At 41.0% G+C, this 14,706-nt stretch overlaps 1 protein-coding gene across 2 annotated transcripts; it reads right to left on the bottom strand.

Annotated features, from left to right (window-relative positions):
- Nucleotides 1–4,120: 4,120 nt before the first annotated feature.
- On the bottom strand, nucleotides 4,121–7,254 carry tysnd1 (trypsin like peroxisomal matrix peptidase 1). Of its 2 annotated transcripts, none has more exons than XM_018738046.2 (4): nucleotides 5,685–7,254; nucleotides 5,252–5,382; nucleotides 4,783–4,968; nucleotides 4,121–4,528 (listed from the first exon to the last, which is right to left on the bottom strand). In XM_018738046.2, exons 1-4 carry the CDS (start codon nucleotides 6,821–6,823, stop codon nucleotides 4,311–4,313), a joined length of 1,674 nt encoding a protein of 557 aa, XP_018593562.2. In that variant the 5' UTR covers nucleotides 6,824–7,254; the 3' UTR covers nucleotides 4,121–4,310. The 2 variants fall into 2 exon arrangements, with proteins under 2 accessions (XP_018593562.2, XP_018593563.2); XM_018738047.2 differs by having other exon boundaries at nucleotides 4,423–4,528; nucleotides 4,811–4,968.
- Nucleotides 7,255–14,706: the final 7,452 nt, after the last annotated feature.

Genomic DNA, 14,706 nt, shown 5'->3' with positions numbered 1-14,706 from the left:
GTGTTTTCTCTAAGTGGTCTCTTCCAAAATACGTGTCGGTTTTAAGTTGCCTTAACTCACCTTCAAGTTGGTTGTCATGAAATTTATGAAGAAAAGCAGACAATTTCAGGTGCACAGCTTTACTATGCTGCATATCTTTACGTAGAACTACGTGTGGGTGGTGTGAGAAATGAGACGAGCTTGTGTATGCAATCGTTTATCGGTCGACAAATCACGGCACGCTACAGATTCAATGGAATCGTACACGGCAAGAATAGGGTGGTGATATAAGAAGTATGATATGTCGTTGCTGCATCGCAAGCTGTCCACATTTCTTACGAAGACCATGTTGATGCACGAGCTGCCAAGTCCGAACGGGTTGTTGACGAACTGCACGTGGAATATGTCGCCAGCGCGCTTGTAGAAAGCCTCGTACTCAGCGCACCTGATTATATACTCGGTCTCAGAGTCAGAGTCTTCGGCGCCCTGCTGCCCCGACCCACTCGGCCCAGACATCCGGTCGGTCGGTCGCTGCTGCATCCACGTCTGTGGGCTTGTGCTGCATGGCGATGTCGGGTGCGCGAGAAGTTGATGGTTGCGGCTCCGAGGCCGCTCCCGCGCCGCCTGCTTCTCCCGGCCGGGCACGCTGCTCACGCTTTCGCTGAGCCGGTGTCTTGGCTGGTGTCTTTCGAGTCCCGGAGGCCACAGATTGCTCCTTAAATGCGGCTTGTCGGTCGTGAAAATACTTTGCGTTGTGTTTCTTGGGCATCTTCGAAATTTTTAATTCGACGATCTGCCTTCGGGCCCCCTGCCTCGCTCTAAATTTAGGTTTTCCTGCCAGCGCAATACGTGTCCAATAGTGCGGCTCTCTAGCTACGAACTGAGGTGCTGATGGTAACGCTATGACGTAGTTCGAATGTGGCAACTCCATAATGAGCCAAATGTGGGACATTTTTGCAACATTGCCAGCTTGCTCGGGCTGAACCGGCAGCGGCCGTTCATATGTTGTGTGATGCGGGCGGTGTTCCTTCCTCTATCAAATGGCATAGGCACTATCTCTCTGTGTCTTTTCACTTGCATGCAGTAGCGGTGAGAAGGGTTGCATTTTTATGTGATTGTAAATTCCCAAGTTACCCCCCCATACCTAGTGAGGAGAAAGACGTAATTCTACGTCAAAAGTCTGAAGTTCTACCACTTGATGTTCAATAGGCTCTTTTTGCACATTAATCCTCCTGTGCTCTATTTATGCTCATTCTATAAAGGATATGCGTTTACTTGGGACTGCTGTGCCTTGACCTCAGCTGTAAATTCCTGCAGGTACTCTGGTAATTTCATCCAGTGTTGATTGAAACGGTAGAAAAAAATGTTGTCATAAAAGATGCAAAGAGCCATATGCTGATTGAGAAAGTAGTGGCTGGCGCAGTGCATTTGAAACCATTTTCGGTGCTACTTTCTAATAAATTGAAATTCCTGCACTTGTAGGATCTACTGGGTGTCACATGATGTGATTTTTGGCTATTTCGAAGGCTGAAAGAGTGCGGCATGGGCAGTGAAGATACATTTTATGCTTTCTAAGTTGTCTCTCCCCTGCTGGCCAAACCATTCTCAGGCCATTTCAGTATTTCTTCTTGGGCAGGTGTAAGATTCTGGAAACATAGCCTGTCACCTTTTCACATTTTGAACGTCCCTGCTCTAACATGGCACCGAAGTCTAGCATCAGTGAACAACATGAAAAGAAATTTGGGGTTATATTTAGTGCAGAAGGATTGAGCCAAGTTTGAACTGCTCCACACTGTTGGGATACATTTCAGTCCATTTCCCACCCCTTTCTTTTTCACTTAAGTGACGTCAGTACTTCCACCAAGGGTATGATGAATTTGTAAGGCACATCCAAATAAATATTTTTTAGTGTGTGAGGTTTCCTTATTGTCTTAAGCTTTTCTGGATTTATCAAGCTTCTGTCAGTAACCTGTTCTTTAATACTATACTGTACTGTAGGGGGACAGCTGGTAGCATAGTAGTTAGCGCTGTTCCCTTTGGATCTAAAGGTTGCAGGTTCTATCCTCCCCCCTTGCATCACCCTTGAGCAAAGTACCTACCCCGCTGTATAAATGGGTAAATAATTGTAAGCTTGTGATAACTGTAACCCTAACATTGTAAGCTGCTTTGGAGAAAAGCATCACGACAGCAGATCCAAATATTACAACAATGCCAGAGGGAATACACGAGGAAAAGAACATGTACAAATAAACATACTCACAAAATAAACAAGTAAATGAAAAGAAATGTAAAGACGCTCGTCACCAAGATGTCAGTAGAAGCACAGTTCTCGCAGCTTTGTGGCTTTTAGAAAGTACAATAGTGTTATGTGTAATTTCTTTTACAACAAGGGAAAGAAAGGCTTTGAATTGCTAAATTTACACTTATGTATATAATATTTGGCTAATTTAAAAGGGTTAATTATATGGCACCTGTTGTCATTTCCATCACATTTGTGAAATCCAAGCAAAACATGCTTAAAATTACAGAAAAAATCAGAGGAAAACCAGCTTTTTCAGCGCACGATGCTTGTGCACAGTCCAGGAAGTGCTTCCGCAGTAGTCATGGAGACGAGTTTCCGAGATCCAAGTGGATCATAACAATGGCACTGTACTTCTGTTCTGTCATGAGTGTCATGATAAATACCCATTGCAAAATGCACAAACAAAATTTCCTGTAGTGGAAAGAAATTTAATGTTGCATATGCATCATTAAACATTGCAATGTTTACATACCTTTTCCATTAGAGACTTACGGTACTTCAGTTAGCAGCCACTTTTCTCCAAAGCGACTTCCACTGAACACTCATGTAGTGTTATCAGACCACACACCTTATTCACCATGGTGATTTACACTGCTAGATACACTACTTACAATGGGTCACTCATCCATACATCAGTGGAACACACACACTATGAGGAACCTAACCAGCATGTCTTCAGACTGTGGGAGGAAACCCACCCAGACACAGGGAGAACATGTAAACTCCACACAGACTGAGTGGGGATCAAACCCACGTCCTCTTGCACCACCCAGACGCTGAGACAGCAGCGCTACTCGCTGTGGCATCATGCAAGCTTTAACTGTTTACTGTTAAAACCATTGGTTCCAATAAATATATTGAAATGTAAAATAGTGCAAGCATTGTTAAAACTATATTATTGAAGATTAGATGAGTTTTTCTGAGCCTTTCAAGCGGAAAGCAATCATTCCAAAGGGTTCACAAACACACACACACACACACACACACACACATTTTCAGAACCGCTTGTCCCATACGGGGTCACGGGGAACCGGAGCCGAACCCGGCAACTCAGGGCGCAAGGCTGGAGGGGGAGGGGACACACCCAGGACGGGACGCCAGTCCGTCGCAAGGCACCCCAAGTGGGACTCGAACCCCAGACCCACCGGAGAGCAGGACTGTGGTCCAACCCACTGCACCACCACACCCCCCTCGGGTTCACAAACATTATTTCTCTATCAGTTTCTTACTGAATGGTAACACATGACATCACACATTTTGAAATGGTAAATTCATCACCAAGAGTGTGACCATTACAGGATTTAATGTGACATAGTAATAAACAATATGGCAACAAATTGTCACAACTTACAAAGAAAAACCTTTCCTCTGTATTGTTCATTGAAGCGCTTCAATCATCTTGAGGTATTTTATACCTCAAATGCATATTTTCTGAGGAACACGGTGATACATTTTACACAGTAAGTTTCAAATTCTATGCTGTGTTGATATCTACAGCAAGCTCATATGTAAAAGGTGCACACTGATTATAAATCAAATGCAATGCAAGTGCATAACTCAAACCTGGCAGATTTTAAATAACTGGGAATTCCAGCTGTTTTGCAGAAATAAAGTCAAACTAAGTAAAATGCTAAATATGTTAAACACAAAAGAGGATATAACACCAAATTTGATAACAGTTTAATAACAGTTACAGAATTTTGTGAACTGTGAATGCAAGATATTGTTCAGTTTTTATTTTTAGTTAAGTTTTTGCCAACATCACAGAAATATGCTAATCGATCAGATATTATAGAAAAGCTCTTGTTTATTTAAAAAAAATCTAGAATTATATCCCTCTGCAGATTTTCAATACAAATTAAAGTCAAATACAGAATATAAAACAAAAATGCCTTTTCTGTATTTATGGTGGATAAGAAACTTGAATGTGAAATAACATTTTTTCTTCAAATGCTAAATTATCCAGCTAACCTCAAGAAAATAGTCAAATGTTGCCAAGGAAGTAAAAACATGTTTAATCTATAGCTCATCAAAGTTTACAGTCTGGGAACTGTTGTGGTTTGTTTTGTAGCCGCCACACCCTTACTACCCCATCCTCTGCTTCATCCAGTTTCTTAAAAGCTTTGGGATCACCTGTTACAGAAAAATCGTGCAGTAAGGGCTCCAACACAGCTGCTGGAATACTGAAGTTTAAGTGCGGATAGGTCACTTCTGCTACAAAGTCCCTTGTGTTGCTGGTAACAAGACCTTAAAAAAGGCAGAGAGAGTAACCATTTATTAGTATTTCAGGGAAAGAGGAGGATATGAGGTGGTGATGATATCCAATAATTCTACTGGTGACTCAAGAGCTATTCCAGACAGGATTAACTGGAAAAAACACTCAATACTTTGAAACAAAATTAATTGTGCACACTTGTCTATTGAATGTGCATGGAATGCATTCAACTCTGTCATGCATTTAACCATAACAATACTATGGCATTTTGTAGAGTGTACAGTACCCAGCAGTTCTCCAGTTGCTGCTCTCACCACAGCACCCCCACTAGCTCCAGCCTGTACTGCACATGTAGTCTGCAGCATTACTGGTTCACAATTGGATTCGATAACTCTAGACAGGATCCCTGAAGTCACAGAAGGGCCACAGTTCTCTCCAAATACACCATGGCCTATGACGTACACATCTTCACCTAAAAACACAAGAAATTATAGAATTATTAAGATGAAAACTGATGAACTGAAGAATATCATTATGTACCTTATTCTTGATGTCATTATCCATGCAAAACCTAAGCTTATATAATATACAGTATATATACACAGTGTGTATATATATATATATATATATATATATATGCATGAGACTTCTCTAAAAAAAATTTAGTAAATACTTAACTACTCGAATACTCAAATACTGAGGACCAAAAGGAACAAGAATACAGCACTTATGATCTAAGTTTTGATCAGACATACCTGGCTTATAGGATGATGCCCATGTTGGTACAAAAATATCAGGAAGGTGTTCTTTCAGTCTCACTATTGCTACATCAAACGGTGATGAAAATTTTGTGGCATACAACACATCACCCTTCCTAGCAAGTAGTCTAAGAATAAAAACAACCATAACATTTGTTAACATATAAAATTGTAAGTGATTTACTCTTTTTCTGTACATGCTGGTCTTTCACAAATTTTTCCCTATGAATACATATTGCTGATTAGATGTACTGTATGATGCTCTTTATACATTCTCCTTTGGAATTATACATGATGCATCCTGCTATTCATGTACAACATTTCTAAAAGCTACAGCATATCAGTAAAAACTTCTTCTGCATTACTTCTGTGCATACCGAAATTACGCAGTCATATGGCATTAACAGTACTTTGCAAAAATGTTACATACCTTTCAGGCATCTTGTACCTCACAATCACACCGGTTTTGCCATTCAAGACATGTCTGCATGTCATTATCAGCTGAGAACTTAAAACAATTGCACTGCCCCAGAATTTGCCACTGTCAACCAAAACGACGACAGGAAAATTCTGCATAGCTGTGGACTGGCCTTTGCGCGGCAAAGCTTCATTCAAAGGGGTTGGTACAAGAAAAATGAATCTTCGCAATGAACTGCAAAGATTAAGGGACTGTACTACGTTCTTTAGTATCAAGTGAAAAGAACACACTAAAGTGAGGCCAATCCATTCGGCGGCTTTCCAGCATAAAGGAGACACAATCACTCCCACAAGGAAATCGCAGTCTCCTTTTCTGAGAAACAGTCCTCCCCCCTCTGTGCCTGGCAAGCAGCGTGCATCAGTGAGGATAAGGGCGTGATCTTCTCCAGCAAGATTGCTTACTATCCCTTTGCTCAGGGTGCTCATGAAGAGGTCAGGGCACAAGGAGCCAAAAGGAGAACCGCAGGCAAAAACCTCCCAGCCCCTTTCTAGAACACAACTTGATTCCCAGCGCACGTGACCTTCGTGCTTTGACTCGTGCAGGTGAGGAACCCCAAGTACCGCAAACCAGCTTAAAAATGCACAGTCCTCAGTTAGATCACAATCACCTTCACTGCTGTAAAACTTCCATTTGTCGGACTGTTTGAACAGATTAAGAAATGCTGTCCGGAACTCCACACAGTTCACCACCATGATTAATTCTGCCTTCAGAGTGGCTATATTCTGCTGCTTGTATAATTTACTGCAAGTTCTCACGATTTTCTCACAGTCGTGATTTATTGCAGGAACAACTGCTTTTCCTGTGTGTTGCACATATATTTCAAGTTTGTTGCTGAAACGGTCTCGTAACAAAAACTGGCGGTCTGGGAACGTGTTCTCCTTACTAATGAGAAAGTGGGAAAACATGGGGCCGCTGCACAACACAATTCCACTGCCGCGATCATCATTCAGAATCATGACTCCAGTGCAGCTCAGACATTTATGTGCCGGCGGGAGCCTCGGTGTTTGCAGAGAATCGGAGCCACTTTCATCACGGTTTTCTTGGAGCGACTCGAAAACTGTGACCACGCAACATGTTTCCACGGCGGACATGATCGTGATGATGATGATGATGATGATGATTATAGCGGCTCGCAACGTAACCTTACTTACTGCTGCTGCTGGAGTGGAACTACGTCTACAAGTCTTCGTGGAACAGTTTTCAAAGCTGAGCGCGGTTATATTATTTCATTTTTCATTTACAGCCTTAGTAACGTCGTAGGCGCTCGCTCAGCGGGCAAATTAATATTTTTTATTCATCATGACAGACATGATCATGATGATGTACCACTGACTTTCCTCAACAGACAGAACTACGCATAGGAGTCAGCGTGACAAGTTAACAAGAGACTCTTAAGCGGTGTCCCCTTCTCAAGATAACCAATTTAAAGAAAATACCTATCAGTGGAACGCACGTCAACAGAAGTATTATCCTAAACACACAGTACTGTGTCACTATTTTCAAAACAAAGACGTACTCGGAATCTGTTCCACGTCATCTCCGGTGTTACTGTCAGATGTGTCCGGGCTTCCGCGCTCCTACTGCATTGATTGACTTGCAGTTCCTGCCAGCTTACCTTATGTCCCATGGGTGGAGAAAGTTTGGCTGTTGACTCACAAATACTTTTTAACAAACAAGGTTAAGGAAATCTATTTCAAGATTAGACACAAATTCTACCCTGTCAAGCATTTTCTTACAATATTCAAGGATGAATCAGAATCAGAACGAGCTTTATTGCCAGGTATGTTCGCACACATACAAGGAATTTGTCTTGGTGACAGAAACTTCCACAGCAGAGACAGAATGACAGTGACAAGATAGATGAAAAGATAGAGTATGTGAATAAGAGATGAAAAATATATAAAAATATACAGTACCCAATATTATATAGAAAAATAGTCACTAGTTACAAATGCAAGGGAGTGTGAGTAAGAGATATGTGATAAATAGTTATGAATATAAATATAAATAGCATTATGTATTGCACGGTTTACTCGCTAGGGGAGAGATTTAGGTGTTCATGAGGTAGATGGCCTGAGGAAAGAAACTTTTCTTATGCCTGGCTGTCCTGGTGCTCAGCGCTCTGTAGCGCCGGCCAGATGGCAAAGGTTCGAAGAGGAAGTGGCCTGGATGCGAGGGGTCTACAATGATTTTGCTAGCCCTTTTACTGACTCTGGACGAGTGCAGTTCTTGGAGAGCTGGGGGGGATGTGCCAATGATTCTTCCAGCAGTCCGAACTATCCGCTGCAGTCTTCTGATGTCTGACTTCGTAGCTGAGCCGAACCAGACAGTTATAGAGGTGCAGAGGACGGACTCGATGACTGCGGAGTAGAATTGCATCAGTAGCTCCTGTGGCAGGTTGAACTGATGATGTAAATTGTTCTTTTTGTAACCTGCTGTTGCATGCACGCAGCCCGCACGGTGCCTCACCTCTTCTTCTCTTGCACTGTGACTGTCGTATGGAGAGATGTCTCTAATTTATTATTGAAAACTGTGTAAGGATTTTGCTTTGTACTATCAGTATGTACTGTTTGGTTTCTTTTGTTATGATAGATGTACAGAGAAACAAGCATATATCATTAATTTATTAATCAATTTAGCTCAGGTCAAAATTTGCTAATAAAAAACCCTTTTTTTTCTTTTTTTTTTTTTTTTTAAAGAAGTTAAGCAGTACAGAAACGCTATCGAGGACTGTGATAATATTAATAAGAAGGCCATTAAGATTGCTTATTATTGTAATATTTTTAAGATCAGTGTGCAGTGGGTTGGACCGGGTCCTGCTCTCTGGAGGGTCTGGGGTTCGAATCCCGCTTGGGGTGCCTTGCAACGGACTGGCGTCCCATCCTGAGTGTGTCCCCTTCACCTCCAGCCTTATACCCTGTGTTGCTGGGTTAGGCTCCGGCTCCCCGCGACCCCGTATGGGACAAGCGGTTCAGACAGTGTGTGTGTGTGTGTGTGTGTGTGTGTGTGTGTGTGTGTGTGTGTGTTTTTAAAATGATTTTTATATATATACACACACACACACACACACACATACACACATTCATTCAAGATACAAATGGACATGACGTACAAGGGCTGTACACAAAGACCCACCCGTTCCAACCAAAAACAACAAGAAGCCACAGAGAAAAACTTGGAGCTTAGCCAATATGGTGATTCAAATATAAATTTAATTAACCAGTTTTTCGGGGCTTACTTGTTATTGAAAAGTGTGCATATTTCACAATACATCTTCCAGTGACAGTTGATTATTATTCTGATAACACTTTTTTAGTAACTGAACAGTTCAGGAGTCACAATACAAGAGCATTAACAGAGAACAAGCAAAACCTAAATAAATAAAAAAAGTAGTTCCCTGACATCTCATTGAGAAGAGAAACCCTGGTCTCTTGTTCGGTGCACACACGTAAGTGCGGTTATGCTATCGAAGTTACATAGCGCCACCTGGTGGGCTGGAGTGGTGGGGATTCATGAACTACACACGCACAGTCTGAAACCACTTGGCTCCAGCAGGATTGTGGCAAACCGGAGCCCAACCCAGCAGCGCAGGGTGTAGGGCCGAGGACACACCCCGGGTGGGACGCCAGTCCAGCACAAGAGACCCTGAGCAGGATTTGAACCCCAGACCCGCCACACAGCAGGCCCCTGCCCCTGCCCCTGCCCCTGCCCCTGCCCCTGCCCCTGCCCCTGCCCCTGCCCCCCCAGTAATTAAAAATGTAGGCAGTAATTCCACTTTGTATGAATTAAGAGCACATCTGAAATGGATCAGTTACAGAACCCCAGAAAAGCATAATGGATTGGCAGACAAGTAGTTTAGTGTAATCCGTAGCCTAAAATAGGTCTAAATGGAATGTATATGAAGAGATAATCTCCTTTTCCAAAGATGTCACTGTCTGTGGCTGGCTTTGATCACACCCAGGTTCCAAAAGCTGTGCTGCGTAACATGTCCTGAGGATTTTTCCAGTCTTACCCAATACAGCGTGAGAATTATAGCAAATATACACATCCCACTTTGACTAATTCAAGGCAGGTGGAGGCCCTGTGCTGCATTCATTTTGTGGCATCTGCTAAATTTTGTTTACTTATAAGAAATGGATGAATTTTTAGTATAATGTAGAGCTATACCCCATGAACTGCTCTTAGCTTGTTCCTGAAAATGAACTATATATCAAAAAACCAGATACTTCAGCAGATGCTTTACTTTACTCTGACATTTTTCTTCTTAAATGAGTTAAAGTTTTGTTTTAATTTGTAGTTGGTAATTTTTCTTCTTGATCCCTCACTGCTGCAGCTCATGGCAGCATCAGGACAGCCCACAGAACACACACTCCGAAATGTCGAAATGTGTTCCTTGCTTTCATGTGTTTGTCCTTATTCCTGCCAACCAGCAGAGGGTAGTGCCAGTATCTGAAGCCAAATATCGTCCGGAATGTTCTCCATAAACTACACAATAATGGGCCCGCTTACTTTGCCATGCTTGCTGTGTGAGACTATTGACAGCACCACTCAGCGATATTCCGTGTGGAGGCTGCATCGCTCATGATCTCAAGAGTCCCTCTTGTCTTTTGTCCTTGTGTTTTTTACATGTACATTTACCTTTATTTTTCTAACCCTTAGGTTAGACGTGTAGATGTTAGTGGTTTTCTGCAGGACTGCAGACATCACAGAAATCCACAGGAGTGAAGCACTGAGCTGTTATTGTAATTATACTTTTGGAAAGATCACCGCCAGTTTGTTTTGTTTTGCCACCTCCCAGTGTCTACCTTTCGTTTGGACTTTGGCTCGGCCAATGACTTTTGCCGAACACATTTCTTACTGTGGCCAAGACGTCCAGCCTTTGACGGTTTTGGATCATGTGTGTGTATTTTGGCAAGATTAAGACAAACAGCAATATTTTTCTGAGCAGTGGTTTTCTTCAGCATGATCATCATTCGTTTTCTGTTTTTTTTCCTCTCAACTTGCAACTCAGTAGCAAGTGGCCTATAGGTCTAACTTGTTCCTCTGAGGTTCTTTGTGTCCTCTGCAAAACGGTTTTGTTGAAAAGGTTTAGCTGGACAACAGATCCTCTCTAAAAGACTTGTTTAGTGTGTTCATTAGGAAGCAGTCTAAAACTGAAATTGTTGGCACTCACACTGAAGATATATAGTTTTATGTATTTTCTCACATACTCTGAACATCAGGCAATAATCAAAAAACAGTCATTCATACATTTCATTTCAAATGACATTCCATTAATTATTATAAACCCTACTGAATATGTAGTAGGTGAATGAATTAGAGTGAATAAGGCTTAAATAATGAATTTCCAAAATTATCACTGGCTGTTAACTAATTTTGCATCATGTCAATTTCAATCGGTTTGAATAGGAAGGGGAAATAGAAAAAGGGTGCAGTAAATGGCCCTCTGTGCCTGGATCAGTCTCTTTGTCTTACTTTGTCAAGATGAATCATGTGGAGGGTAAATCCCACCATTTGTGTGGGGTTATCTAAGGCCGCTCCAATCAGCTAAATGAGCCATGAAGAGATGACCTTCGTTCTGGACTATAATGTTCACAAGTATTTCTATAGTGACAGGAAACCTTTGTTTAATCATGCAGTACATGCACACAACTTCACCTTAGTGGTTTCAAACATAAAAAGTTCTCCACAGAATATCATCACTGGTACCACAGAGCTGGTGCTTTTGTTTACTTTCAATAGATGCCATTCACCCTATATCCCTTTGCACAGCTTTTATTATATGATGCCTCCAGTGTCTCCTTTTTCCCCCATAAGCAATGAATCCAGGTTTAGCTGTTTTCGGTGCAGCAAAACATTTAATAAGGGGGCTCAGGAGTTCATTTTTATGAAAAACAGTCCTTTTATATTCTTAACAGTTCATGGAATTACCATGTTCTCAAGTGGAGTAGACAACAATGTATAATGCAGAAATATTCATATACTACAATATGGTAAGTTCCTTTGCAATTATGAATAAACAAAATTAATTCATTATATTTAATGCATTGTATTATATATATGTATTTACAAACACTCAGCCATAACATGACCCAAGACATCATCAACTCAGAAAACACTTAGGAATTGCTTTCAGTCTACAGAATTTCAGAATAAGAGAATCTAATCATTGGATTTTGTAAAGCCCCTTCATTATATGGATTTATGTAACATTTACTCTGCAATCTTATCTATGCTTCAAAGGATTTGTCCTTTATACACTTTATATGCCATTTTTATTAACTTTCTATGTGAAAAATTAAAGTATAAATAACTAAAATATTTTTTCACATTCCTAACTTTTTGGAGAGTAATTCCATGCCAAATGTCCTATTAGTGCCATCTAGGGAAGAAAAAAACTTTTTTATTAACTTTGAAAAAACATTTGGAGTCAGGATGATCTAAGGTAGTGGGATTCAAGTGTGGCCTTTTGACATTGTGTCCAAGTGGGGTTATCTATTTTCCATGGCACAGGATAAAACTGATTGACAGTTTCTTCTTAAAATTATACAAAATAATCTGTCACGTTTTGCAAAAATTATTTTACATTTACATTTATTTACTTTGCAGACACCTTTCTCCAAAGCATCTTCCAAACTTCCAGTTTTATTGAAATTATGTTAACCAATAAACAAGGAAAAAGAGAAAATCTGCTTTCATACCATTTTCAAACCATTACACCAGCATTACAGGAATATATATGTCCTGTTTAATCCTTAAATCCTTTAAACTCTAATAACACTATAAGACAAAAATACTGTGCTATATGTTGGAAGGCCAGTGACTTGTCATTTGCAATGCAATAGGGCCAGATTTTTTGTGACCTTGTTTGCCTACATTGGTGCTTGTAATGTAATAATGTTCAGCAGCAGTGAGTAGAAAGCAAATGAATACAGTAGAAACTGTATTATTGCTATTGCTTTGTATTATTTGGCATAGTAGAGAGGGTGCGGTGGCGCAGTGGGTTGGACCGCAGTCCTGCTCTCCGGTGGGTCTGGGGTTCAAGTCCCGCTTGGGGTGCCTTGCGGCGGACTGGCGTCCCGTCCTGGGTGTGTCCCCTTCCCCCTCCGGCCTTACGCCCTGTGTTGCCGGGTAGGCTCCGGTTCCCCGTGACCCCGTAAGGGACAAGCGGTTCTGAAAATGTGTGTGTGTGTGTGTGTATTTGGCATAGTAATATGTAAACAGAACTTGTCTCCAGTGTTTGTTTCACTCATCTATTTACTCTACATGCCAGCATACTGTACCTGGAGGCAGAAAACTGGCTAATATAATGTATTATAGAAGAATAAGAGTTAAGAAGTAAGAATATAGTTTAAACTTGAACATGAACTACAGAGATGTATGTACAAGCTGATTGAGCTACTTCGAAGAAAATATGACATGTTTGTATTGGTACATCGGCTTTTGGCCAGTGTACAACATACCTCAATGTAATCTAAGTTTCTATATCTAACTGTCCCAGGGTTTTCCATTTGTGATCCTAGTTATCTACTATAAATTTTTGGTTGATCTTTGCTATGTTGTATAAAGTCCAGTTTTGAAAATTATATTTTCATTTCGTAGTAAGCTGATTAACAGATAAGTATAAGCCCATCATAACCAGAAATCATTAAGGATGTATTAGGTTTCTAAAACAGATTTATTTTGACAAGCGCACCATAGTACAAAGTTGTTCTTGTCCACAAGTAATCTGATGTCCTTGAAATGATTTAAACCTATGGACTCCATAGTCACAAATCATAATGTTAATAAAATTTAGATTTAGTAAGTAAAATACACACACACACACACACACACACACACTCTGTGCCGCTTGTCCTGTACGGGGTCGCGGGGAACCGGAGCCTACCCGGTAACACAGGGCGTAAGGCTGGAGGGGGAGGGGACACACCCAGGACGGGACGCCAGTCCTTCGCAAGGCACCCCAAGCGGGACTCGAACCCCAGACCTACCGGAGAGCAGGACCCAGTCCAACCCACTGCACCACCGCACCCCCTGCTAAGTAAAATACATGGTTATGTTTTTTTTTCCCGTAATATACTATTCACACAGTCAGTATTAAACTACTTTAATGAAGATTTTGCAGGTTTTTCTTAACTGCAGAGTGAAATACTGAGGACAACTCTTCCAAAACATATATATAAAATTGAAAACATTTTTATTTTCACCTGAAATAAATTTTTGGACACTATAAGTATATATATATATATATATCGTTTGTCAATATTGTTGTATTTGTATACATAAGTATTACATTTTCTCAACACTTTTCTCCAAAGCGACTTCCAGTGGATACTGTGTAGTGTTATCAGCCCACACACTTTATTCACCGGGGTAACTTACACTGCTAGATACACTACTTACAATGGGTCACTCATCCATACATCAGTGGAACACACTCTCTCTGTATGTCACTCACACACTATGGGTGAACATGATCAGCATATCTTTGGACTGTGGGAGGAAACCAGAGCACCTGGAGGAAACCCGCGCAGACAACATGCAAAGTCCACACAGACTGAGTGGGGATCGAACCCACGTCCTCTCGCAGACAGCAATGCTATTTGCTGTGTCACTCGTAAGCGTACATTAAGTATATTTTACTAGAGTAACTGCAATATTATTTGTTACTTATACTGCTTCAATTTAAATGGAAGGTGCCCTAGTTCACATACATCCATGAATTACAATCATTTACTAAGAAAACTGCTAACAGTGCAAAGCAGGTGTGCTGATATAAGTTTACAAAATTTGAAAGTTTTTATCAATTAGCTTGTGTTTTCCAGACAAGTCCAAATGCTTTATTTCTCCATTTAAACATTCAACATACACAGGACATGATGTTACACCCCATGCCTATGTTACAACAGGGACACAGGGACCCAGTCCAACCAACTTCACCACAACGCCACTAAGAAAAACATCCGGCACTGCC

This window comes from Scleropages formosus, chromosome 8, assembly GCF_900964775.1.
Source record: "Scleropages formosus chromosome 8, fSclFor1.1, whole genome shotgun sequence".
Lineage (NCBI taxonomy): Eukaryota > Metazoa > Chordata > Actinopteri > Osteoglossiformes > Osteoglossidae > Scleropages > Scleropages formosus.
The sequence above is the reverse complement of the archived record's forward strand: the minus strand, read 5'-3'. Positions and strand labels throughout refer to the sequence as shown.